This window comes from Danio rerio, chromosome 21 (genome assembly GCF_052040795.2).
Source record: "Danio rerio strain M-AB ecotype USA chromosome 21, GRCz13ab, whole genome shotgun sequence".
Taxonomy (NCBI): Eukaryota; Metazoa; Chordata; class Actinopteri; order Cypriniformes; family Danionidae; genus Danio; species Danio rerio.
The window spans coordinates 51,088,397-51,115,587 of record NC_141041.1 but is presented as its reverse complement, the minus strand read 5'-3'; the positions used below and the strand labels follow the sequence as shown (position 1 = coordinate 51,115,587).

The 27,191-nt window shown below is 39.1% G+C and overlaps 4 protein-coding genes across 14 annotated transcripts in view; 1 reads left to right on the top strand and 3 right to left on the bottom strand.

Annotated features, from left to right (window-relative positions):
- Positions 1-6,796, bottom strand: part of jade2 (jade family PHD finger 2) — a 29,784-nt gene extending 22,988 nt beyond the window's left edge. For all 6 annotated transcript variants that reach the window (XR_015520864.1, XR_015520865.1, XR_015520866.1 and 3 more), the window contains exons 1-5: positions 6,136-6,796; positions 4,440-4,503; positions 4,013-4,098; positions 3,242-3,399; positions 2,559-2,707 (exon numbers count right to left, since the gene is read on the bottom strand). Coding sequence is in view for 1 of the 6 variants with exons in the window: in XM_087301991.1 (XP_087158117.1) it covers positions 2,559-2,707; positions 3,242-3,399; positions 4,013-4,098; positions 4,440-4,503 (457 nt within the window). In the remaining 5 variants the exon portion in view is untranslated. The remainder of the gene's footprint in view (positions 1-2,558; positions 2,708-3,241; positions 3,400-4,012; positions 4,099-4,439; positions 4,504-6,135) is intronic.
- ddx46 (DEAD (Asp-Glu-Ala-Asp) box polypeptide 46) overlaps positions 1-27,191 on the bottom strand; it is an 800,847-nt gene that overhangs the window by 443,718 nt on the left and 329,938 nt on the right. The window lies entirely within an intron of this gene.
- Positions 10,269-15,195, top strand: xtbd1 (XRN2 binding domain containing 1). Of its 2 annotated transcripts, none has more exon segments than NM_001006055.1 (3): positions 10,269-10,508; positions 13,045-13,150; positions 14,661-15,195. In NM_001006055.1, coding segments are annotated over 3 exon segments (327 nt in total). In that variant the 5' UTR covers positions 10,269-10,296; the 3' UTR covers positions 14,670-15,195.
- Positions 15,197-26,181, bottom strand: ube2b (ubiquitin-conjugating enzyme E2B (RAD6 homolog)). 5 transcript variants are annotated; one of them, XR_015519559.1, is made up of 7 exons: positions 26,036-26,181; positions 23,160-23,240; positions 22,528-22,553; positions 20,725-20,814; positions 20,534-20,622; positions 18,138-18,753; positions 15,197-16,598 (listed from the first exon to the last, which is right to left on the bottom strand). XR_015519559.1 is itself a non-coding variant. In XM_087299576.1 (7 exons), the coding sequence occupies exons 1-6, from the start codon at positions 26,077-26,079 to the stop codon at positions 18,625-18,627; spliced, it is 459 nt and encodes a 152-aa protein (XP_087155702.1). In that variant the 5' UTR covers positions 26,080-26,181; the 3' UTR covers positions 15,197-16,268; positions 18,580-18,624.

Below are 27,191 nucleotides of genomic sequence, written 5' to 3'. Positions count from 1 at the left end.
TTATTAAATTATTTATTGTTTTATTTAAATTATTTATTGATTAAATAAATAAATTACTCATTTGTTTGGTTATTTATTTATTTATTAAAACAGTAAAATACATTATAGAAAAAAACTGTTAAATCATTTATTTGTTTATTTATTTAAATATTTATTTATTTATTAAATTCATTACTTATTTGTTGTTTCATTCTTTCAAATATTTTCTGCTTAGTCCCTTTATTAATCTGGGGTCATCACAGCGGAATGAACCACCAACTTATCAGGCTTATGTTTTTATGCAGCGGTTGCTTTTCTGTCTGCAACCCATCACTGGGAAGCAACCATACACACATTCACACACATAAACTGCGGATAATTTTAGCTTACCCAATTCCCCTATAGCGCATGTGTTTGGACTGTGGGGGAAACCGGAGCACCCGGAGGAAACCCACACCAACACGGGGAGAACATGCAAACTCCACACAGAAACACCAAATGACCCAGCCGAGGATCAAACCAGAGACCTTCTTGCTGTGAGGTAAATGTGCTACCCACTGCGCCACTGCATCGCCATTATTTATTTATTTATTTATTTTATTTTTAACAATTATTTATGTTTGTTTATTTATTGAATAATTTATTAATTTGTTAAATTAATTAATTATTTAATTATTTACTCATTTATTTACTTAATTTAATAAATACATAACTAATTTATGTATTTATTTTTATTTATATAATTATTCATTAATTCATATATTTATTTTTTGCAATTTATTAAATAAATTTTTTATTGTTTTATTAAATTTACTTATTGATTAAATTAATAAATAAATTACTCATCTGTGTGGTTATTTATTTATTAAAACAGTTAAATATATTATAGAAAAACTAAAATTATTTATTTGTTTATTAATTTAAATATTTATTCATTAATTAAATTCATTACTTATTTATTGATTTTATTATTTATTCAATTATTTATTTATGTATAACTGTTTTATTTTCTATGAAACAAAAAAAATATTTGTTCAATTGTTTGTTTGTTTATTTATTTATTTAATTGTTTGTTTGTTTTTGTTCAGTTTAATTGTGCTATTTTAGACAACAGCGATTGCTGCAATTCATTTAACAGATACAAGAGGAAGACAAACCCGTGACGGCTTTGCAGAATCGTGAGAGAGAGGGGGGGGGGTGAGAGAGAGGGATTTAAAATTCTACTTTAGCTTTCTCCATTAAAAAAACAATTAATAAATATACATTTGACTCAAGACATCTGTATCTGCATTTCTTTATAACTCCACACATTTTTAAAACCATCAATATTCCTAACATTTTTATCAGATAAGAAACCTAAATTTTCCCAGTGATGGGTTGCGGCTGGAAGAGCATGCGCTGCGTAAAAACTTGCTGGATAAGTTGGCGGTTCATTCCGCTGTGGCGACTCTGGATTAATAAAGGGACTAAGCCAACAAGAAAATGAATGAATGATGAAGAAATCTAAATATAATTACTCATTTCAATTGAATTCTTAAACACCTTTACCACACTATTGAGTCGTTATTCTTCATTTTTGATGCTAATTAAGGTACAACTAATAAAAAATATTTACAAAAACTGTTAAAGAATCGCTGAAGTGACTCCTTCTATATCAGACTAAGCATATTTCCTTTTCAAAATGGTGTTTTTAAAGCATATTAACTACAAAAACATCAATTATACACATACATTTCACAAACTGCCCCTTTTATGCAAGTCAAACTTGTGTTAAAATATAAAATCTGAACAATAACACTGAGCCAAAATTATAGAAGTGATGCAAAATATTGAATTTTTCTCCAAAAAGCCATGTTTTATATGTTTGATGAAGCTCATCTGTCATTAAACGATGTTGAAATTCTTAATCAACAATAACATTTCAGCTAACATGCCGAGAATGTGTTCTCAGGCGTTGACTACAGTAATCTCCCATTTTATTACCCAGCCAAACAACCACTAACATGCCAAGACTGAATGTTTGACATGCATTATTATTCCAATCCTGTTCTCTGGCATGTTTACAGCTACAAACTAAACTGGTTAAAGGAGACCTATTTCACCAGAATAAAATGCTCTCTGCTGTGTGTAGTGTGTGTGGGCACACAGATAATGTTCTCCAGCTCTCTGAAACTGACCCTTTCAGGCTTTGATCCTAATTGTGGTGTTTTGGTGACTGTCGCTTTAAATGCAAAAGAGATTTTGCTCTTTTCAGAAGAGGGCGGAGCTACAGGTGCATGTGCATCAGCATAGTGGCAGATTCAAAAACAAGACTAATGTCCTATGCTAATGAGGGCGAGATGGGCACTAGTGGGCGGGGCTTTCCCCCTCTGATGACACGTACAGCAGGAGAATGTCAATCACAGTGTTTCTGCATCAAGTCTGATTAGAACATTCATGTTGACCATTAGAGGCTGCTGGAGATACTCACACACTGCTCACACACACACACACACACACACACTACTGGGTTTAAACCCCACAGAAAAGCGATTTGTGACTGATAGGTGCCCCATATAAAGATGTTTGGCAAATCTCACCTAGTTGTCTGAATTCTGCATTGACCAGCTCCAGCCAGGCCACATCCAGATCATCCAGATCGTATCGGCTCAGAGGCTCAGAGATCTCCGACTGGCTCCGCGTTTGCACCGCAGAGAAGAACGGGATTCGGCTGACCTCCGGGAGCATTCTGGGGGACGACAAACACCAAACACTGACCTAACAAACACTACATGCAGTGTGATTGGCTGCTGTTTAAATGGCTGCTCTGAGCCGGCGTGTGATTGGCTGGTGTGAGCCAGTGTGTGATTGGTTGCTGTAAGCCGGCATGTGAATGGCTGCTGTGTGATTGGCTGCTGTGAGCCGGCATGTGATTGGATGCTGTGTGATTGGTTGCTGTGAGCCGGCATGTGATTGGATGCTGTGTGATTGGATGCTGTGAGCTGGAGTGTGATTGGTTGTTGTGAGCCGGAGTGTGATTGGTTGCTGTGAGCCAGAGTGTGATTGGTTGCTGTGAGCTGGAGTGTAATTGGCTGCTGTGAGCCGGAGTGTGATTGGTTGATGTGAGCTGGAGTGTGATTGGTTGATGTGAGCTGGAGTGTGATTGGTTGCTGTGAGCCGGAGTGTGATTGGCTGCTGTGAGCCGGAGTGTGATTGGTTGCTGTAGGCTGACATGTGATGGTGTGCCGTGTGCTGGCATGTGATTGGCTGTTTAGGATCTCACCGGACCACAGGCTCAGGAATGGTCTCCACGTTGGCTGGCACCTGAACGCCCTTCTCCCACTCCTGCCTCCAGGGGTCGCACAGAATGTAGAACTCGTCTGCGCTCAGCTGTGCTGAATCCGGCAACTTCATGGCTGTGATAAAGTCTGTCCGAAACACCTGAAAGAAGAACACAACTCAAGCACATCTATCTTGTTTCCACTGAATGATTTCTGAAGTAGGCGATACGGTGGCGCAGTAGGTAGTGCTGTCGCCTCACAGCAAGAAGGTCGCTGGTTTGAGCCTCGGCTGGGTCAGTTGGCGTTTCTGTGTGGAGTTTGCATGCTCTCCCTCATTCCACAGCGGAATGAACTGCCAACTTATCCAGCATATGTTTTGCACAGTGGATGCCCTTCCAGCTGCAACCCATCTCTGGAAAACATCCACACACACTCATTCACACACCTACACTATAGACAATTTAGCTCACCCAATTCCCCTATAGCGCATGTGTTTGGGAAACCGGAGCACCCGGAGGAAATCCACGCCAACACGGGGAGAACATGCAAACTCCACACAGAAACACCAACTGACCCATCCGAGGCTCAAACCAGAGACCTTTTTGCTGTGAGGCAACAGCACTGCCTACTGCGCCACCGCTTCATATGTGTTTTATACTCTAAATATTAAACACTTTCAGGAACTGAAGATGCTGATGAGCGTTAAACGCTTCATGTCCATTAATTTAAGAACTGCTGCTGTCTTTCTGGCGATCTGATTGGCCGGTTCTCACCTCAGACGGCCTCTTCTGCTCATGACGGACCCACGTGCTGCTGGTGCCAGTGTTCTTAGAGGAGCGGGACCAGGTGGTCACCTGACCTGCAGAAACACACAGGTACCATTCTCGCTTTAGAGGAGTGTGTGTGCGTGTGCTTGTCCTTGTGTGTGATCAATGTGTGCGTGTGTGTGTGTGTGTGTTTGTCAGTGTGTATCTGTGTCTGCTTGTCCGTGTGTCTCTTGTGTCTCTTGTGTGATCAGTGCGTGTGTGTGTTTGTGTATGTGTGTGTGTGTGTGTGTGTGTGTGTGTGTGCTTGTCTGTGTGTATCTGTGTGTGTGCGTGTAGGTGCTTGTGTTTTTTTGTGCTTATGTTTGAGCGTGTGTGTCTGTGTGTGTGTGTGTGTGTGTGTGTGTGTGTGTGTGTGTGTGTCAGCATTACTCACTGTCAGTGGTGTCAGAGTCGTTGCTGCTGGTGGAGTATTTCCTCCTCTTCATCTCACTCTCCATCTGTCAGGACAAGAGGATCACACTCATGAACGTGTGTGTGTGTGTGTGTGTGTTGATAGCTTTACTGGAAACAGTGTGACAGCAGGAAATAGTTCACCCAATTTTGACAGATTGATGTGTGCACTAGATTTATATTCATTCATTCATTTTCTTTTCAGATTAGTCCCTTTATTCATCAGGGGTCGCCACAGCGGAATGAACCGCCAACTTATCCAGCACATGTTTTACACAGCGGATTCACTTACAGCTGCAACCCATCTCTGTGAAACACCCAGACACACTGTCTGCTGCATGTGTTTGGACTGTGGGGGAAACCGAAGCACCCAGAGGAAACCCATGATAACACATGGAGAACATGCAAACTCCACACAGAAACACCAACTGACCCAGTCGGGGCTCGAACCCACATCCTTCTTGTTGTGAGGCAACAGCATTACCTACTGCGCCACTGCATCGCCACTAGATTTATATGTGTAAAATAATAGTCTAAAATACACAAGCACTCTTATTTTGAAATGTGTCTGCTTTGCTGTTGCTGGCTGCTCATTTAAAGCAAACCTGCAGCAGACAGATGCTCAAGACAGTTCTGGAGGGAATAATAATAGTAGAATAATAGTGAAGCATTATGATGACGGACAGACACACACTCACAGACTCACACACACACACACTCACGCACACACACAAACACACTCATTCATTCATTTTGAGGGGCATTTTTTCCTCCTTGAGAAAAAAGATCAGGTGCTCAAGCACACAGAGCCCCACCTGTGCACATTCCTGAAGACTCTTCTCATTTACTTTCATTGAATAAAAAATGCACATTTCAAAACAATTCACAGGACTTTTAAAGTTCTCATAAACCAGAAGCTGCAATCATTTTTCGCATTGTGAAGCAATTCCTAGACAAACTGAATATTAAATGAGAAAATAGTGGGCGTGGCTTGATTTTTATACTGCGACCTGATTGGCTGTAGTAAAGGATTTGGGGAGAGTTATTACAACCTAACAGACTCCTCCTCCTCACCATTTCCGTTGCCAAAACTGACCGCTGGGGGCGTGGTTAAGTATGCAAGCCCCGCCCGATACCTCAAACAGACCTAATCTTAGAATTTAACTGAAAACAAACAGGTAGTGCATTTGCATATTTCAATTTTAGATTACATGTTTTTCTTAATGACATGCAGATGAATTGTTCACCCAAAGACTAGCAATGTGAGCTAACAAAATAATTATGGTTAGTTTTGTTTTCAGTGTGGCTCACAAACATTTAAAGACAAAATAATAATAATAAAAATAATAATAATAATAATAATAATAATGTAAAAAATACTACACGTTTTCTAGACCACGCCCCGTGTGTGTGACGTCAAGCCGCCGTGTGCAGCTGAAGGGGGCGTGGTCGCTGACCTGCAGGGCTTGTTTGTGAAGCGCGTTTAGGCCACTCGCTCACTCCAAGCTGAGAAGTTGAGCAGCAGCAGCAGCAGTACTCCACACAGACTGAAGAGTTCAGCAAACAAATAAACCGCGAACGAGCCCGTACAAGCAGACAGAATTCAGGCAGCAAACGACCGACATGAGCATGAAACAACGGTCAAAAACTGCAGAAAAGGCACATTTTTTCGGCTTTACCTCTTCTGCGGAGAGAGGGTGTGATGGTGATGATGAAGATGATGATGGTGTCCTCGCAGAGATCAGAGGATCATCCGAGGCCACGCACCCTCCTCGGCCCCGATAAAAGTTACTGTGTGCGGCTGAGATGCCCGAGCCGACGGCATATTACAGCCGTCCTAAAACTGCCGCTTCAGAAAACAGCACAGCACGCTTCGTCATCCGCAAAACTGTTTCTGGTGTCCTCACATCCTGCGAAGTGAAGCTGTCGACACACAAGCGCGCTCCTCTTCACATTCTGCGTGTATTCCTGCGCGAAACACCAGCTCACACTTACAACTCTTTTGGCGCCATATTAATGACGTACCAAAAAATTTCCGTTAGCAGCGGGCGCAGGAGCCGAGCGTTGCGAGCGAGCGTCACGCACGGCGAGCGGGGGGAAACGGGCGAAAAAGCGCGTTGCGTTTACCTGTCAAGTTTGAAAATGTCCATCAAGACGCGAGCGTGAAGAAGAAAGTCTCCTCAAGCGAGCGCGCGGGGCGGTTCGCGAAAATAATCGACCATTTTACTGTGAATCCGATGGGGGGAGCCATGAACAAACAGCCGAGAGGAGGAAACACAACAAACATCCTCACTGTCAGCGCTGTTCCGGATCTCTCACACACACACACACACACACACCATCAGCGTCTCCAGATATGGCCATCTACAGTGTTTTAGAACCATACTGTAGTAAAGTGTGTATATTATAGTATTACAGCTCTGTTAATGAACGCTCCTGCATACTGTAGCATAGTGAACTGATAGACTACTGTATACTGTATAGTTTTACTACACCTTACCCACACTACAGCTGCTGAGAAAACTACTGTATTAGGTCATTTGTTTATAATACTATAGTTATCATAGCAACTAGATAGGAATCATCACAGTGTTTAGTTCAAACACTTTAGCTGTTCAAAAATATAGTTTTTAAACTATGAAACACTGGTCTATTTTTACATTAGGGATGGTTTAAATATTATTTACAACCCTTTGTTAAATGAATGTTCCAGCATACTGTATTAGTTACCTGATTACTGCAGTAAACTGGTGTATTGTAGTTTATAGTTGGGTTGTTGCTAGATGAGATTCAGATATCGCTGAAAGATCAGGAGAATTAAATTATTAAACTGCCCAGTTAATGTAACTTTTAAAGTCTACCCCAATCCTCACAGTCATGTAAAATTATGAAATATTGTACAGTGTCACAGAGAAGATTCTATATTGATGTGTGTATCTGCAGCTGTATCCCTTCTATTCTCCACCCTATAGTTGTAGTAAACTACAGTGTTTACTATAGTTGTGTTAACCACTACAGCAGATCAACTCAAGTGCTTTACTGTAGTGTGCTATTTTTGATATTTGGGATGTTTTAGACTTCTGCTTTTACAGATTAATATGTTTTCCTGGGTTTGTAAACTTTCAACATTTAGCACACTATAGGTATACGTCAATACAATACTATAGTACGTTATAGTAAACGCTGATGTTTATGAACCATACTGTAGTAAAGTGTGTATATTATATTATTTACAACTTTGCTATTGAATGCTCCAGCATACTGTAGTATTGACTAGTAACCTGTGGTGTTTATTATAGTTGCTGATAACTACAGTATTGGGTCATTTGTTCATGTGATCATAGTTGTGTTTTTATAGACTGATGACTGAGAAATGCGAGCTCTTCACTGTAGTATGCTTCAAATACACCAGTTTAAGGCCATTTTTACAGCTTAATTTTTTCTGGGTTTGTGGACATTTTACACATTTTGTATTTAAGTAAGTTTTATTTATATACACAGTTGAAGTCAGAATTATTAGACCGCTTGTTTATTTTTTCCCCCAATTTCTGATAAATGGAGAGCAGATTTCTCCAACACATTTCTAATCATAATGATGTTAATAACTCATCTCTTATAGCTGATTTATTTTCTCTCTGTCATGATGACAGTAAATAATATTAGACTAGATATTCTTCTAGACACTAGTGTTCAGCTTAAAGTGACATGTAAAGGCTTCGCTATAGGGTAACTGGGCAGGTTAGGGTAATTAGGCAAGTCATTGTAGAACGATGGTTCAAAAAAAATCTTAAAGAGGCTAATAATTTTGTCCTTAAAATGTAAAAAAAAAATTAAAAACTGCTTTTATTCTCGCTGGAATAAAATAAATCAGACTTTCTCCAAAAGAACAAATATTATCAGACATACTGTGAACATTTCCTGAATCTGTTCAACATCATTTGAAAAATATTTAAGGAAGAAAAAAATCTTAGGGGGCGAATAATTCTGACATTAACTATTGCATTTATACACATTTATTTATTTCTGATTAATCAATACTGTTAGAATCCCAAAAGCGAAATAAAGAGTTGCCAGTCTATATGGGTTTTTGCAGGGTATGTGTTGATTGATGAACTGATGGTCTTTCTGTTTGCTATCTCTTATTTGAAGTGAGCCCTGTGGGTTTCCCTACATATCTTAAGTTTAATGGTGAATGTTTCTACATTACAAAAAACATTTTCTTATAGAGTTACTCAGAGTTTTCTCTTGTTTCTAGTTCAAATATCTGAGAAATTTTAATTCTCAAGCTTGCCTGAGGACATTTTTGAACAATATGTCAAACAAAAATAAAAAATGCAGATAAAACATAACTTAATGAAGGTTTGAGCCTATAACATCCTCAATGTGTCAACCAAACACACACACACGCGCACACACACACACACACACACACACACAGATCTAATGAGTACTACAGTCAATAGTGTCACTGATACTTTCATAAAAATGTTATTTTATTTCCCTCATCACCCACCAGATATCCCTAAAGTCGCCCCATTTTTAGATTTTAAACCGACTGCAGTGACCTTTATGCTGAAGTAAAACTAAGAATAATCCATAAGCATATTTTCATAAACATCAGACTGGTCTAAAACTTGAGCAAACACTCAAAGAAGACCTGATTCAACAGTTAGGTCCAACTTAAAACTAACTAAAAACAAACTTTTTGTTTGTCCAATAAATCTAACACAACACAGATAACAATGTACTTAAATAAATGTCTGAGGCTGTACACACACACACCACACACACACACACACACACACACAGTCCTCCCAGAACACCATTGAAAATTGTTGCCATCGACTTTTATGTGTTACATTTTGAGGTTTTTAATGATGAACAGTGTCCTTTAATTATTTAATCTATTTAATTATTTAGTTATATATTTATTTATAATTTAATTATATGCTGTTTCTTTGTAAAATAAGTAAATAAAATGTGTGTGTGGTCAAATTACAATACTAAATTGTAATTGCTAAATTGCAAATCAAAGATTGTAATAAAATAATTTAATTTTTTAATTTAAAGCTAAATCAATGAAAAATAATTTAAAAGGTTACTTTACCAAAACATAAAGAAATAAATTTACTCACTACTCTCACTCAAGGGGCTACAAACCTTTATGAATTGCTTCTGTTGAACACAAACGAAGAAAACCTGTAACCATTGACTTACATTGGAAATAGAAACACCGTGGAGTCAATGGTTACAGGTTTCCAACATTTTTTAAAATATCTTCTTTTGTGTTTAACAGAAGAAAGACACTCAAACAAGTTTAAAACAAGTAAAGGGAGTTTTTTATTGTATCTGAATCGGACACAGTAAACAGCATTTTTAAATGTATTCTGTTCAAAGTAAACCGTTTAAAGGTGGCGCTGTGCCTTTAATAAGGTCTAGAAGGGATACAGCTGCGGATACTTACATCAACAATAATTAATAGTTTTACATTACTGTGAGGAAAGGGGTAGATGTTAATAAGTTACAGTTAATTGGTAATTTAATAACTAATATAAACAATCCTCTTCAAAATTAATGTGAGGGAATAGACGTTATTAAAATATGAACAAAATATGAATGGGTAACTTAATAAATAATAAGAATAATACTCAGTATAATGACTATTTTTCCATTATTGCTAGAGTTAGAGTAGACGTTAATTAAATACAGGTCAGTTACAACATCAACAATTCTCGTTCACTTCCGACCGCAGCTGTATCGCTTCTAGCAACACCGCTTTTGAGAGCGCGCTGTCGCGACCGGAAAAAGAACACCGGGGAGTGACGTCATCGCTCGTAACAATGGCGTCCATGGATGTGGAGGAGTTTATCGGTCAGAACCGGCAGCTGGCTGACCGGGTTGAGGCTTTCCGCGGGTTCTCGGAGAGCGACAAACACTGGAAGGGCAGGCGGGAGTTCATCTTCAGGAACATGGCGGACTTCCCGGAGCCGCAGGTGGATCATCTGCTCGCGCTCTCCATGGTCTGGCAGAACCACGTGTTCATGGGCTGCAGGTATGAGCATCACAACAACAACAACAACAACAACACTAGTAGAGCTAAAACAACCAGCAGCTTTAACACAGCATAAAGAGCAACACCATACAGCAGAATCACCCGATCAGAACAGCTTCAATACAGTGCAGTACTAATGCAGTATACTCCAGGACTGCACACTATCTGCTCTTTCAATACAGGTAAAGGTGGTTTTATATTCGCACATTCGCTCATTTAGCAGGCTCTGTATTGTTTATTATGCTACTTTGAATATTGGATCGGAATTAGCATGCAAGTGTGACTTGTAAACATCATTAACACTGTCTAACTGACTGTGAACAATGCTGTACTTTGATAGATAGAGGTAAAGTTGGTTTTATATTGAGATATTCAGACATTCTCCTTAATAATAATGTCAGAAAAGTATTCTTGGCAAATTCTAAATAGGGAAATCATTTACATTTACATTTACAGTCATTTAGCAGACGCTTTTATTCAAAGCGACTTACAAATGAGGACAAGGAAGCAATTTACACAATAAGAGCAACAATGAAGAAGTGCTGTAGGCAAGTTTCAGGTCTGTAAAGTCTAAGAAGGAAAGTATTAGTAATTTTTTCATATTAGCTGCTGAATCATATTAGCAGCCAATGATTATAAAAGTATAGCATTGTTCACAGTCAATTAGACAGTGTTAATGTTGTTCAGCAGTCATACTGGCATGCTAATTATGATCCAATATTCAAGTTAACATGGTAAGCAATGTAGAGGCTGCTAAATGAATGAATGTGCCAATATAAAACCAACTTCACCTCTATCATTGACAGTCATTGGCTGATAATATGATTTCCCTATTTAGAATTTGCCAAGAATACTTTTCTGACATTATACTATTAAGGAGGATGTCTGAATATCTCAATATTAAACCAACTTTACCTCTATCTTCCCATATATAGAGATTTATCTGGTCAAATTGTGTTCATTTTGCAAAATAAAAAATATTGCATTCAGTTCAATAGTGCTGATGTTGTTTTAAAGTCTTTCAGAGCCAGTATACACAAAGCTCACCACAAACTTCCTGAAATTAAATGACACTAAAACTGTACTCCTCCTTATAGGAACACCATCCACTTTAAATAAATCAGTTTTCCCATTCCCACAGAGGATTCTGTCATGACCTCCTCCCCTCAGGTTCAGAGTCTGGGGGTCACCTTTCATTCAATGCACATGTTAATAATGTCACCCGGTCCGCCTATTTCCACCTTCGACATATAAATGGTTTACATCCTTCCCTCACCCCTCACTCAGCTGCCATTCCTGTTCATAGTTTAGTCACATCCCGTTTAGATTACTGTAATTCCCTTCTGTTTGACCTCCCTAAAAAAACTCTTCATAAATGACATCTGGTACAAAACGCTGCAGCCCGCATGATCACAAACACCCCCTCTGCCTGTCCCATCACACCCATTCTACAACAGCTTCACTGGCTTCCCGGCTCTTTATGAAACACTTCTTCTCACCTTTAAAGCCGTCCACAGTCTCGCTCCTCCATAGCGTGCTAGTCTTGTTCATATGGCCACAGCTTCTCCAACACTCAGGTCTTCTTCTTCCATTCACCTCACTGTTCCTCTGTCCGCCTTGTCACCATGGGGAGCAGATCCTTCAGCCGCTCTGCTCCTCAGCTTTCACTCCCTCCTGATCTCCGTAGTTTAGACTCTCTTTCATAATTTAAACTCCAAACACATCTGTTCAGAACAGCCTACTCTCTCAGACCCGACTGCATTTTAAAGCTTGTGTTGTAGTCTATTGTTTTTATTTGAATTGATTGTTTTAGCTGTCCTGTACAGGGCCTTGAGTGTCATGAAAGGCGCCATTAAATAAAATGCATTATTAATATTAAATAAAGCAGCTGTGAATAATATAGAGAGAGCGTCACAAGTTGTGCTCATAACAGTACACCACTATAATAATGAACCTGTACTGCTTTACTGTTTATTGAACACCAAAGTCTGAATGTGTGAATGTGAAACCAACTTCACCTCAAATATAATGCGTTATTGTATGAATAGAGGCATTATAACACCATTCATGTCTTATAAACAATGCTCAGATGATGTTATACATGTAGCAGAAAGCAGTGAAAAGCATCTGACTGATCAATACTTTGACCTCAGAGGAAGCACAGATATTGCGGGTTACAGAGGTTTTTCCAGAAGGATCAACTCAAGAGTAAGAGTACTGCTCTCAGAACTGCTTATGAAATAACATAAGGAAATGTGGCATTGTTAAATGCTATTATATTGTTTATTAATGCACTATAATGTTAAAGTGTTAATGTAGAAAGCTCAGGGATGCAGTAGGCTGGCTGTTCAGCTGAATGTATGGCCAGTGAATGTGTTCAGAACAGTGCAAATAAACCACATTCTGGGCATTACCTGTTTCATGGAGCAGAATTATACAGCTGTAATCATTCAGTGTCAGCCTTTTCATCAGTTTTTTTACCTGAGCATTGACTAAAGCTGGTGTGTAGTGTGTAAGTGGCGCTGTGTTTGTGCAGATACAGCTCAGAGCTGCTGCAGAGGGTGATGGAGATGGCGGAGGGCATCGAGGTGGAGGACGCTCCAGTCTTCAAGACCAGAGATGAGATCATCAGACAGCAGAAGGTCAGAATCTACACCTGAACACCAGCACTGCTAACATCAGCGGCAGGCCTGTGCGATTTGGGGAAAACGTCTAATTGCAATTTAATTAATGTATTTATTAGACAGATACTGCCATTTCAAGCTGCGATCTAATTGTGTGTTCAAGCTTCAGCTCAATGTTCTGTATCTTAGCTTCTCATTCCTGCTAAAATGCAGTGAGTGTCGGATCAAAACTGAAAAGATATTAACTGTAATTTGACAGTTATAAAAACGCATTGAAACGTGTGCGTGTTTTATAATATGCTGTAATAAATGTAAACGTTTCTTATGATTTATCATGTATATGTAGACAATACATCAAACATCAGAGGCCTCATGTATGAAGACTTGCGTGGAAATTATGTAAGAACATTGCGTACACTCACAGCTGTAAATGTGCGTACGCAGAAAATAATTCAGATGTATGAAACACTGCGTACGCCGAATCTCACACATATTCTTTTGTACATCTGAATGAACGTGAAACTGAGTGCAACATGCACGAGCACAAAACCCCTCCCTTCCTCCGCCCACGTATGGATATGCAAATGACTCTACTTTGGGAAAACCCAACGAAAAAGCAACGGCAAAAGCACACAAGAAGAGAAACTTTGAACAGAATGTGAATTGAAGGTGCTGCTTTCGGAGGTAGACCGGAGAAAAACTGTGTTATTTGCAAGTTTGTCCTCTGGAATTAACAACAAAAGAAAAATTGAGTGGGAGAGTTTTTTTATACACAGTTGGGTCTGAACATCGCACTGAGTGGATTAAAAGAGAAATAGTGCGATCTATAGGTGTAAAATTTTGGATTATCTTTAACATCCTAAGTTGCGCAGCTCGGTAAACCCATGGCAACATGTTTTGACACGTTCAAGCATGAACTCGGTTCGAGTCCAGCGGCTGATGAACTTACTCTCCATTTTCCCCGCTACATGTCAGATTTCGCCTATATACTCTTTATCATGAGAAAGTTTGGATGGTCAACTGTATGGTACGGAAACCTTATATACTAGACATGCGGATGAACTCGTCTCATACAGCAGAGAAGACATTTGTAGTGTGCAATTTAACACAACCGCCTCTAGGAGTCGCCAATGGAAATAAAACAGACACACACAAAAAATGTGCGTACACCAGCCATGAAGCTGGCGTGGAGCTGCGCACATTCCCACGTTCAGTTCATCGTTAGTAAATCCAAACGTGAGCGATTCTGAGCGTGAAACCTGGCGTACGCAAAGTTTTTGTGCGTACGCAGCGTTGATACATGAGGCCCCAGAGCTGGAAAAGTCCTGGAATTTTTATAGTAAAAGTGTGTATAAACCCTGCATATATACACCAAGCAAACCGCTCTAGAGGTGTCGCTCCATACACACAAGCATGCCGTACTGTTTATGAAATGATGCATTGGGGAAACAGAACCATTGAACTGTATTCATAACTAATGTTTTGTCTGTCTGTCTGTGTGTGCGTGTGTGTGTGTGTGTGTGTGCAGCAGCGGTGATGCCTGAGCGACTGCACGTCTACATGAGGAGCAGGGAGATCATCAGCATCACTCATCTACTGTACATATGAGGAGCAGTTTTATACCGTGTTGTTGTTGTTTTTATTTACTGTAACTGAAATGATCAGTATAAGTCATGTTAATGCGCTGCAGTTCTTGTGCCCCAAATGCATTTATTGCATTGACTTGCCTAATGTACAGCTGATGTCCTTATCTGGTTGCATCTGCTGTAGCCTATGCAGATGATGCTTTAATAAACTCCACCGATGTGTTTTTAATGCAATAAAGCGGATTCAGAAGTTGTGCAATGGAAACACTCTTCTGATGATAATACTGCAGCTTTTCCTGCTGAATATGATCTCGAAGTGGACTGCTGTGATGATGACTGGCTATTCATTATTATAACTGGCCTGTTTTTTATGTCGTGTATTCACCTTCTCTCATCTGTGTTCTCAGATAGATTGATTATTTAGTTTTTAGCATGTATTTGAGCTCATGAGTGTCAATAAAGCCTCCGTTCTCTCCACTCCGTGTCTGCAAAATGTTTTATTATATTTGTTTTGTATACAGCATATTAGAAGTATAAATGTCTTCTCTTATGATAAATTCACAAAAAGTAACTCTGGAAAGATCCCTCAACACCACAGTATGGCCCTTTACTTAAACACACCGAGCAGAAGAATATCGGCAAATACAGATTATTAGAAAAAGAGGAAGATTCCCAGAGCAGACGGGATCATCATCATCAGGAGCGGCTGTTTTCACTTGTGTTAAAGGGTTAGTTCACACTGAAATTGGAGCTGTCATCATTTACTCACTTTTTACTTCAATCAGTTTCTTCTGTTGAATATAAATTAAGATATTTTGAAGAATGTTGGAAACCTGTAACTTGATTTCCATAGCATTTGTTTTTCTAAGTATAAAAGTCAATGGTTACAGGTTTTCCAACACAATCTCACGGCAATTCGTAACTTTTTGATTTAGTGGCTAATTCGTATAATCTAATTCGTACAATTTAGTACGACCTGCTCATCCCCCAATAACGTTTGGGTTAAGGGGTGGGGTTAGGTGCCACGCCTCCTTTTTAAAATCGTACATTATCGTACGACTGAACTCAGGAATTTGTACGATTTAGCCACTAAACAGACAAAACGTAAAAATACTTGCGTTTTCTCGTGAGATCAGGCTGGGTTTTCAGCATATCTTTAAATCTCTTCTTTTCAAAATATCTTCCCCTTTCCTCTCCATAATCTTTCCTCTATCTGTTTAATTATTATGTATATGTTTCTCCTCTTTTTCTCCTTTATTCTTATTTTATCTCTCCTTTTGAATTATTCCCTTTATATTATTTATAGTGAGTGAATTATTAATAAATAATCTGTACTGTGTCTATTACATATAAACATTTCTTCTGTGATCTTTCACCTTTATTCTTATTTTCTTCCTATTCTGCAATTTTCTCTCCTTTTTTAATTATTCCCTTTATTTTACTTTATATACACACTGCATGAATTGTTTTCTACAAACTTAATTATTAAATTATAATTGCAATGGTTTATTATTAAACTCAAAACACATCCAGGGTTTAGAGACGTACAGCTGAAGTCAGAATTATTCGCCCCCTTTGAATTTTTTCTTCTTTTTAAAATGTTTTCCAGATGATGTTGAACAGATTCAGGAAATGTTCACAGTATGTCTGATAATATTTTTTCTTTAGGGAAAAGTCTTATTCGCTTAATTTCAGCTAGAATAAAAGCAGTTTTTAATTTTTTAAACACCATTTTATTGTCAATATTATTAGCCCCTTTAAGCTATATTTTTCTCGATAGTCTACAGAACAAACCATCATTATACAATGACTTGCCTAATTACCCTAACTTTACCCTAATTACCCTAGTGAAGCCTTTACATGTCACTTTAAGCTGAACACTAGTGTCTTGAAGAATATCTAGTCTAATATTATTTACTGTCATCATGACAAAGAAAATAAATCACTTATTAGAGATGAGTTATTAACACTATTATGATTAGAAATGAGTTGTAAAAAATCTCTCCGTTAAACAGAAATTGGGGGAAAAAACAAGCGGTCTAATAATTCAGGGGGGCTAATAATTCTGACTTCAACTGTACATCTAATACCAATAACAGTCAATGCTTTATATACAAATAATCCCAATTTCTGCTTTTGTTTTGCTTCTTTTTATCATGTTAATAGTTAAACCTGCTGCATAATAAATAAATAAACAATGGAAGTCAATAGTTTGAATCTTTACCATATTGCACTACAGAAAACCCTACAAAAACCTGTACCACAGTAGAAAAAACACAATGGAAGTTGATGGTTACAAGTTTCTGACATCTTTCAAAATATCTTCTTGCGCGTTTGTTTTATATATATATATATATATATATATATATATATATATATATATATATATATATATATATATATATATATATATATATATCTTAATATGTTTATTTTCTCTGATAAACAAGTGAAGGATGAGTAAACGATGAGAGTCTTGATGTTGAGGGTGAACTGTCCCTTTAACAGCGCATCTCTAAAGATGTTCAGGGATTAAATCTGCACCTCTTAAACTCCTCAAACCAACAATGGTACGTTTCAGATGTTGTTAGCAATATAACTTACCATGCACTTAAAAAAATAAATAAGCCCCACACACACACACACACACACACACACAGACAGACAGACAGACACACACACACACTAGGGCTGCACAATATATGGTTTCAGCATGGATCCTGCAATGCACACGTTTACTAGAGTCACACTGCAGGATCTATGAGTTGAGTTCTGATTATAATTAACCAAGGAAAACAGTCCAGAGCACATGAGAAGTGTGTCGTTATTGCAGAGGTTACCCATAACATGAGTGAAGGATTATGGTTTTAAGGCCTGAGAGTGTTCAGGCACATCACACATTTGACCATCTATAACTTTAATAAAGAATCATTTTATTGAATTATTAATACAGTAAAGACTACTGCAGTGTTATTTTACATTTGATTATTCATATTCTGAACCTGAATACTATTCGACTGTCCTGAAAACCGTAAAGCACTGTTCATTTCAGTTCTCTATAGTATTTATCTACGCCTGTCATTTGATTATTACATTTCATGAATTATTACCTTCAGAATCATCCCAGTCTCCCTCATTTATTAATATTCTATTCAAATAGCAGTTTTCAGCTCATCTGATGAAACTGTATATTTATATATACATATATATAGTTAAAGTCAGAATTATTCACCCTCCTGTATATGTCTGTCCCTAATTTCTAGAGATTTCTCCAGCACATTTCTAATCATAATAGTGTTAATAACTCATCTCTAATAACTGATTTATTTTCTCTTCTCCATGATGACAGCACATAATATTAGTCTAGATATTCTTCAAGACACTAGTGTTCAGCTTAAAGTGACATGTAAAGGCTTCACTAGGGTAATTAGGGTAAAGTTAGGGTAATTAGGCAAGTCATTGTATAACAGTGGTTTATTCTGGAGACAATCCAACACTAATATTGCTGAAGGGGTGAATAATATTGAGCTTAACATGACTTTAAAACAATTAAAAACTGCTTTTATTCTAACCCAAATTAAACAAATCAGACTTTTTCCAGAAGAACAAATATTAGAGGAAACACTGTGAACATTTCCTGAATCTGCTCAACATCATGAGGGAAATATAAAGGAAATTCACAGGAGGGCGAATAATCCTGACTTCAGCTGTATATCTCAGAAAATCTATATATCACAATGTCAGATTTGTCCAATATAGTGCAGCCCTAACACACACACACACACACACACACACACACACACACACACACACACACACACACACACACACACACACACACACACACACACACACACACACAGAGAGAGAGAGAGAGAGAGAGAGAGAGAGAGTGTGTTTAATGTGTTATGAGTCCACCCAGCTCTGCTCCACCACGGCAGAAACTCTCTTCTCATATTCACGCTTATTCTCCTGGTACAGTTGAGCCGCCTGACTGTTCGCTGGGCTGTTCGGGTTTGGCTCGTCCAGCAGAGACTGAACACACACACACACACACACACACACACACACACACACACACACACACACACACACACACACACACACACACACACACACACACACACACACACACACACACACACAGTGAGCTAATTATGCAAAACAACACATTCCAGTAGAGGAAAGAGGATCATACTCAAGTTCCTCACAATTGAGGAAACATTCAACATGTAGAGGAGGTACACACAGGACTCTTACTGGCACGTGAACACTACCTGATGAAAGTCTCGTGGTGGAGCTCAGTTATAAGAGCAGCAAATAACAACTGGACTTCTATTTGATCGTGTGTAAAAGTGTCAGAAGGTGGATTCCTCTGCTGGATCATCTGCTGATCTGCATCAATCATCACCAATACTGCTGAAGACCTACTGGAACCAGCATGGACCAAGATTCTCACAGAAATCAGTCAAGTTTGGTGAAGGAGAAATCATGGTTTGGGGGTCATTCAGTATGGAGAGATCTGCAACATCAACAGTCTGAGGTATCAAGACATCTGTGCTGCCCATTACATTACAAACCACAGGAGAGGGACAATTCTCCAGCAGGATAGCGCTCCTGCTCATACTTCAGCCTCCACATCAAAGCTCCTGAAAGCAGAGAGTGCTCCAGGATTGGCCAGCCCAGTCACCAGATATCAACATTATTGAGCTGATGAAGGAGGAGGCGTTAAAGATGAACACAAAGACTCTTGATGAGCTCTGGGATCCTGCTGAAGGCTTTCTTCTTCATTCCAGATGACTTTATTAATCAGTGATGTGAGTCATGTCAGAGATGTATGGATGCAGTCCTCCAAGCTCATGATGGAGTCAGACACAATATTCATTCTGTCTCCACTGCAGCAGGACTTTATATTCTATACTGGACATTATTTCTGTTCAGTGATGACACTTTAGTCTGAGCAGAGTCAGACCGCACTGTCCTCATCAAATCAGTCAACATCAAGACATGATCATATACTATTGTGCTCAAATAAGAGTCATATAGAGGCCTTCACCTTTCATAGAGACACTTCTGACACCAAATCATCAACTAGAAGACAACTTATTATTTGCTGTTCCTAAAACTTGCATAGGCGACAAGACTTTTGTCAGGGGGTGTATATTTGAGCACATTAGCGCTCGTCTGTCTCTATTCTGAAACATCTCAGTGAGCAGCACAGAGTTTACAGCTTGACTCTTTGTATTTAAGGTTTTAAATGCTCTTCATGTTTATCTCAACTTGACACATCTGATGGATTTTTAACTCTTGTGTGCTGCTGGGTCATTCTCATGCACTCTGGGCTGATTTTGAGTCTTCATTTGGTCACAGCTTTCTCTGTGTTTCAGCAGACAGAGTGAGTTTTGCAGACAAATTTTATTTTGAAAATGCTTTAATAACACACTCTGGGCAGACTGAGCCCCCTGTGGTGATGTTGATGCTGTTTTTTCCCCATTGGCCTCCATTATAATCACATTAATTGACTGCAAAGCCATGAGAGCACATGAACAGGCATTCCTGAAAGTGCTAATGAGTTTAACTGTACATTTAGAAAGTGAAACCGAGGCAAAGTGTTCATAAGTTAATGCTCAGGTTATGACCTCTGACCCCTGACTAACAAGCTACAAGTGTCCAAACCAATGCATTGAGTGTGTGTGTGTGTGTGTGTGTGTGTGTGTGTGTGTGTGTGTGTGTGTGTGTGTGTATGTGTGAAGCTAAAAATTTTGTAGTAAATGCGTGTGTGTTTCCGTGTGTGTGTGTGTGTGTAGAGAATCACCTGGATGGATGTGAGGATGGAGGAGACGTCATATGTGGGACTCCATCGGTTCTGGAGAATGTCTAAACATATACTGCCATCCGCATACACTGAACACACACACACACACACACACACAGCAGTTAAACACAGCAAACGCAGATCCTCATTTACACACACACACACACACACACACACACACAGCAGCTCACCGTTGGGGTGAAACATTTTGGAGACGAAGCGAACCGTCGGCGGCTTGTTGGGATACTCTTCTGAGAACTCAATAACCAGCTTAAATGTTCCTGTAGAGAGAGAGAGAGATGAACACATCCACCAAACCATTACAGCACCTTTCATCATGCCTGTGTGCTGCTTTAATAAAGACACGCCACATTTAGTCAGGAAACAATGCTTTAAACTGGTCGCCGCCAATAGCCTAGTGGTTAGTACGTCGACACATAGCACCGAGGTGCTCACAGCGACCCGAGTTTGATTCCCGTCTTGAGGTCCTTTGCTGATCCTTCCCCTATCTCTGCTCCCCACACTTTCCTGTCTCTATATCTCCTCTGTCCTATCAATAAAGGTGAAAACCCCTAAAAAATAATTATAAAAAATAAATAAATAAATAAAAACAATGCTTTAAACTGTAAAGCAGGAATGACAAACTCAATTCCTGGAGGGCCGCAGCCCTGCACAGTTTAGTTCCAACCCTGCTCACACACACTTACCTGTAGGTTTCAAACAAGCCTGAAGGACTCAATTAGTCTGATCAGGTGTGTTTAATTAGGGTTGGAACTCAACTGTGCAGAGCTGCGGCCCTCCAGGAATTGAGTTTGACACCTCTGCTGTAAAGAAAGAAGAGTGTTTGTGTTGTACACTGTTGTGTGTGTGTTTAAGCCTTTTGTGCGCATGATGTTCAGCACTGTCCACACAGACACATGAGCCCCTTTCACACATACACACCTTTGCAGTAAATGACCGGCAATTTTCCGGAAAGGTGTGTATGTGTGAACAGGCCCTTTTTGAAAATATCGGTAAATTCGTTCTGGCTATTTTCCGGAAAGAGAAGTTGTAACATTACCGGTTATTGCCGGAATGCTGCGCTGTGTGAACGCAGAAGGAAGATTGCCGGAAAGAGCTTGTGCACGTCTAGAACGTGAGACGTTTGCTTTAGCCAATCAGAACAGTCAGACGCCTTCACGTCCGCGCAGTTTATGAGAATAAAAGCCTTTAAATATAGTCCCAGACACATTTAGCTGCTAGAAGTTAGGCAGATAACGTTTATATGTTCTTCTCAATGCCAACCGTGTAAATAATCATCAATAAGATGCTTATGATAAGCCGTTGTTTGTTTACCTTCAAGCTTTACGTGTCTGTGAAACAGCCAGTGAGCGCCAGCACACACACATATTACGAACATCTCCACATGCAAAAGTGTTTCTCTATGTGTTTTCATCGGAGTTGTTCACAATACTGATCATCCACAGAGTTTGTGATGTAGTCAAATGTTTATAAATACAAGCGCAGCCGTTTACAGCTTATTTCTGGTTAATGATGTTTAGACTTTACCGCTATTTTGGAATGGATGTGTGAATGCTCTTTTCTGGAAAGATTCTGTAACGTCCTCGCCTGTGTGAACAGCGCTTTTTTGAATATACCGGTAAAGTCGTTCCGGAAATTTTCCAGATATTTACCGGTATCACTGTGTGAAGGGGCTATGAACTATATCCATCTTCATAGACCTCACACTACACTCAAGTGGAATAACCTTCAAACTCAGACAGAAACAGAGTACTTAATAGTTACATAAACTAACATTAACAATGCATTTATTCCAGTGTTTATTGATCCTCTTAGCTAATTAAACATTTTCTGAATATGTGAGTCCATAATTGGAGACTCGCTCTGACCGCATCATTTGGATCAGTGAGTCATTAACTGTTGACTGATTGAGCTGCTGGTTATGAACAACAGACTGATCAGCTAAATCAATTATAAAGAAATGTAAGGCTCACCGTCCTCAAAGGGAGTTCCTACAGGCCTGCAAGCAAACAGAGGAGTTATTGAGTAAAAATCTGAACAGCAAAAGAAATAAAGGTTCTAGATTAACATCATGAACTGGCAGAGCACAGAACTCATTTCTGTCTGTTGTTTATAAAGCACGAGCAATCGTCATGATAAATGATACTTTCCTTGTAAATTACTTACAAATAGAATAAATTGGCTACATAATTATATCACAAAGTACACTTCCTCTGTGTCTCTCAACTGATTTATACAGAACTGCTGAATTTATTTACAGTATTTAAGGCAAACACATTGTAATTAACTAATAACTACACAATTAAAGAGTATTAAAGTATTAAACACAATCTATTAAATCAACTTTACAGTAAAAGTATTTCATTTTTACTCTTATTCAAGTGGTTATAAACCTTTGAGTTTCTTTATTGTTTTATACACTAAACCTGTAACCACTGACTTTCGTTGTAGGAAAAACAAATACAATGGAGGTCAATGGTTACAGGTTTCCAGCATTCTTCAAAATATCTTCTTTTGTGTTCAACAGAACTCCTCAGTGCGAGTAAATGACGAGGGAATGCTCAAGTTGTGTGTGAACTGTGCCTTTAAATCTCAGCAAACATACCCAAAAATGACAGCGTTCCACAGCATGATGTTGTTTTCTGAAGGAGCGCCGCTCACGCCGGTCGGAGGGTCTTCTTGAAGTCTGAAAACAAATAAGAGCAAGGGGATATATTGAGAAAGCTCATCTCTCTCTCTCTCTGTGTGCGTGTATCTGTGTTTCAGCTGTATTAACAATCTATTCTAGTCGACATGAAATCAGAATTTACTCTTGTTATGTTTATGTGTGTTTAGTAGCGCTGGTTATATCGCTGTATCTGTGCACTTCACTATTTTGTAAACATTATTTTGCCCTCATAATCTTTAATCAAATATCAAAACCCCCTCTAAACAACATTTTCTGGTCACATGGAATGCCTTTAGGGTGGAGCTATCAGTCCTTTAGGGTGGAGCTATCAGTCCTTTAGGGTGGAGCTATCAGTCCTTTAGGGTGGAGCTATCATTTAGGGTGGAGCTATCAGTCCTTTAGGGCAGAGCTATCAGTCCTTTAGGGTGGAGGTATTAGTCTTTTGAGGTGGGACTATTGATCCTTTAGGGCGGAGCTATCAGTCCTTTAGGGCGGAGCTATCAGTCCTTTAGGGCAGAGCTATCAGTCCTTTAGGGTGGAGGTATTAGTCCTTTGAAGTGGGACTATTGATCCTTTAGGGCGGAGCTATCAGTCCATTAGGGTGGAGCTATCAGTCCTTTAGGGTGGAGCTATCTATCCTTCAGGGCAGAGCTAACAGTCCTTTAGGGTGGAGGTATTAGTCCTTTGAAGTGGGACTATTGATCCTTTAGGGCGGAGCTATCAGTCCATTAGGGTGGAGCTATCAGTCCTTTAGGGTGGAGCTATCTATCCTTCAGGGCAGAGCTAACAGTCCTTTAGGGTGGAGGTATTAGTCCTTTGAGGTGGGACTATTGATCCTTTAGGGTGGAGCTATTAGTCCTTCAGGCTGGAGCTATCAGTCTTTTAGGATGGAGCTATTAGTCCTTTAGGGCAGGGCTATTAGTCCTTAAGAGTAAAGCTATTCATCCTCTAAGGTGGGACTACTGATCCTTTAGGACGGATAGGACGGAGCTATTAGTCCTTTAGGGTGGAGCTATTACTCTTTTAAAGCAGGACCTCTATCTTTTAGGGCGGAGCTATTAGTCCTTTAGGTCGGAGCTATTAGTCTTTTAGGTCGGAGCTATTAGTATTTTAGGGTGGAGCTATTAGTCTTTTAAGGCAGGTCTATCTATCCTTTAGGGCAGAGCTATCAGTCCTTTGGGTGGGGCTATTGGTCCTAAAGGGCAGGGCTATCATCAGTCCCTTAGGGCGGGGCTGTCAGTTCTTTAAGGCGGGGCTATTTAGAACTTTAATGATCATTTATATTTAACTTACATTACTAATACCAGTTCGCCAATTACTACACAGGTTCGGGTTAGTTTAAAGGTAGGCTTACAGTTCATTTCTACACTCAAATTAAATACCGGGTTGTTTTAAACCACATCTGGATCTTATATGGACAGCCCAGCTTTTAGGAATGTAACTCAGTGGTGAGGTTTGTCCATCTGTGACTCAAATGAGTTCAAATTTAAACTGAATAAGTTAATAACTATACTTTTTACAGAGTAGTTATTAACCAAGTTAAATGATTTATTAAATAAGTAGAACTACTTCATGCACATTATTCCACTGAAAAATCTGCTTTGGTAATCTTTAATCAAAATCTGCCCATCAGCTTCTACTCTGCAACAGCGGTGGCGCAATGTTCAGCACTGTGGCCTCACAGCATGAAGGTCCCTGGTTCGAGTCCTGGCTGGGTCAGTTAGTGTTTCTGTGTGGAGTTTGCATGTTCTCCCCGTGTTGGTGTGGGTTTCCCCCGGGTGCTCCGGTTACAGTCCAAACACATGTGCTATAGGGGAATTGATCAACTAAATTGTCCATAGTGTATGAGTGTGTGTGTGAATGAGTGTGTATGGATGTTTCCCAGTACTGGGGTGCAGCTGGAAGGCCATCCGTTGTGTAAAACATATGCTGGATAAGTTGGCGGTTCATTCCGCAGTGGCGACCCCAGATTAAAAAAGGGACTAAGCTAAAGGAAAATTAAATTAAATGAAAACAATATAATATATAACGCCATATGTTTAGTCAAGCCCCTCCAGGCTCCAACCGTTAGTTTGCTGCCAATAACAAATGAGTCAAAATAAACCCCGCCCCCTACTCAATATTCAGTTTCATGCAAAGCCTGCAGCAACTTTCAGCTGATTTGATTTATTTTACTATATTATTATTATTTACTTTATTATTTTTATGTTTTAATTTATATAATTGTTTTTATTAGTTTATGTTAATTACAAATATTCCCTCATGTTCTTTCTCTCTATCCTACATTGCTCAAGGATATCATCACTCCAATGTTAACATTTACTGTAATGTTCAACTACACCTTTTCATTAAATACTACCTGAATTAAAATGATTGTTATAATACATGTCGCGGCACCTGAGATGAGCATAAACCAGCAACAATCAGTACTATTTTGAAGTATAAATTCTGTAAGACATGTATTGTTCATTAGTAACTTAATGCGTGAATCCACATCGACTAAAGGCACTGCACTGCTCCTCTTTAAATAATAATACTCCGCAAGTGCACAATGCAAAGCTGTTCCATCTTTCACAGTGAAGCTAATGTACAGTAGGCCGCAAACTAGTTATAAAGGGCTGACCTCCACAAGCTGACGCCCGCTATCTGTGTTTCTGTGCTGAGGTTTTGTTTGCTGATACTGTACTCTGGTACTCTGTGGTAAAAACAACGGCAGCAGCACAGGCCCTGCTAACGCTGCTAGCGGCTAGTCGACAGTCTAAAGCCATTCCTCGCCGTTTCCGAGCGCGTAAAAATGAAATGAAGACACAAACCTCTTGAAGTCCCTCATGAGTCTTCGTCTGGCCTGTGTTGACATGATTTAATAGTTTAATAACGCAATATTGTTTGATAAAACGAGCAGATGAGCGGCAGCTGCAGGATCAGAGGTGTGACGCGCCGCTGACGTCACGAGCGACCTGGCTGGCAACAGCCGCAGCGGTTTGTTTTCCTCTGTTGTTTATTATTTGTTTATTTTATATATATGCTTATTAAAGTGTTTTATATGTGTATTTTTATAACAAAATAATAAAGCAAAACTCGCTAGGTTTATAAGTGAATAATTTAAGCTATTATGATATCCCCTGTTATTGTATTTATATTAATATTTTATTGGATATTCTCATTTTTGCATATTGTCATCTATATTCAACACTTGACGACAATAAAAATAAAAAAGTTATTTATTTTGTATTATTAATTTATTTTTATTCCTTTTCAATAAAAGGTTTTTGTGTCTATTTAACTTGCTTTAAATCAAATGTTTTCTGTAGTCTGCAATATTCTGCTTTAAACAGCTGCAGTGTTCTTCTGTGCTATTTAAAAATGTGATAAACATTACTGTGCAAAATGATTCAACCTTTTTATTTGAAATAGTTTAAATGGATAGTTCATTAAAAATTATGACATCATTTCCTCACTTGTTGCAGAAGTTTCTTTCTTGTGCCGAACACAAAATAAGATGTTATGAGGAATGGAGTAAACCAATAGCAATTGACTGTAATTTGTGTTTATACTATGGATTTAAATAGATTTTTTTTGGGCTGAACTCTCCTTTTATTTCATATATAATATAAATATTTATATAATATATATTTATTTAATGTAGTGTGCAGTAGAATATATCAGTTTGCATTTCCAAGCTCTGATTTTGCTATTATTTGTAATAATTCTGACAATCGGTTGTCGTGGTCCTAACCTTTGACCACCACCCCATTCCACAATGCACCGGCCCCTTACGGCTTCCCCTGCAGGTGGTGGGCCAGCGGGAGGATGGTTCCAGGCTGCTCCACGTCGGGGTTCCGTGGGAAAAAACCCAGCCACCAGGCACTCGCATACAAGCCCCAATCCCAGGCCTGGCTCCAGAGTGGGGCCCCGTCATGGCGTCATGGTGCTCTACTGGAAAAGAGGTTTTGTCATCTCCAGGTTGGA

Excerpts from the sequence above, each read along its gene's own strand:
- ube2b (XM_087299576.1), bottom strand. The coding sequence starts at position 26,079 with ATGTCAACACAGGCCAGACGAAGACTCATGAGGGACTTCAAGAG. Across the intron at positions 20,815-22,527 it reads AGGAACTCCCTTTGAGGACG|GAACATTTAAGCTGGTTATT; the intron begins GTGAGCCTTACA and ends CTCTCTCTACAG. Across the intron at positions 18,754-20,533 it reads CCATCCTCACATCCATCCAG|TCTCTGCTGGACGAGCCAAA; the intron begins GTGATTCTCTAC and ends GTGTGTGTTCAG.
- xtbd1 (XM_087299600.1), top strand. The coding sequence starts at position 10,297 with ATGGCGTCCATGGATGTGGAGGAGTTTATCGGTCAGAACCGGCAGCTG. Across the intron at positions 10,509-13,044 it reads CACGTGTTCATGGGCTGCAG|ATACAGCTCAGAGCTGCTGC; the intron begins GTATGAGCATCA and ends GTGTTTGTGCAG.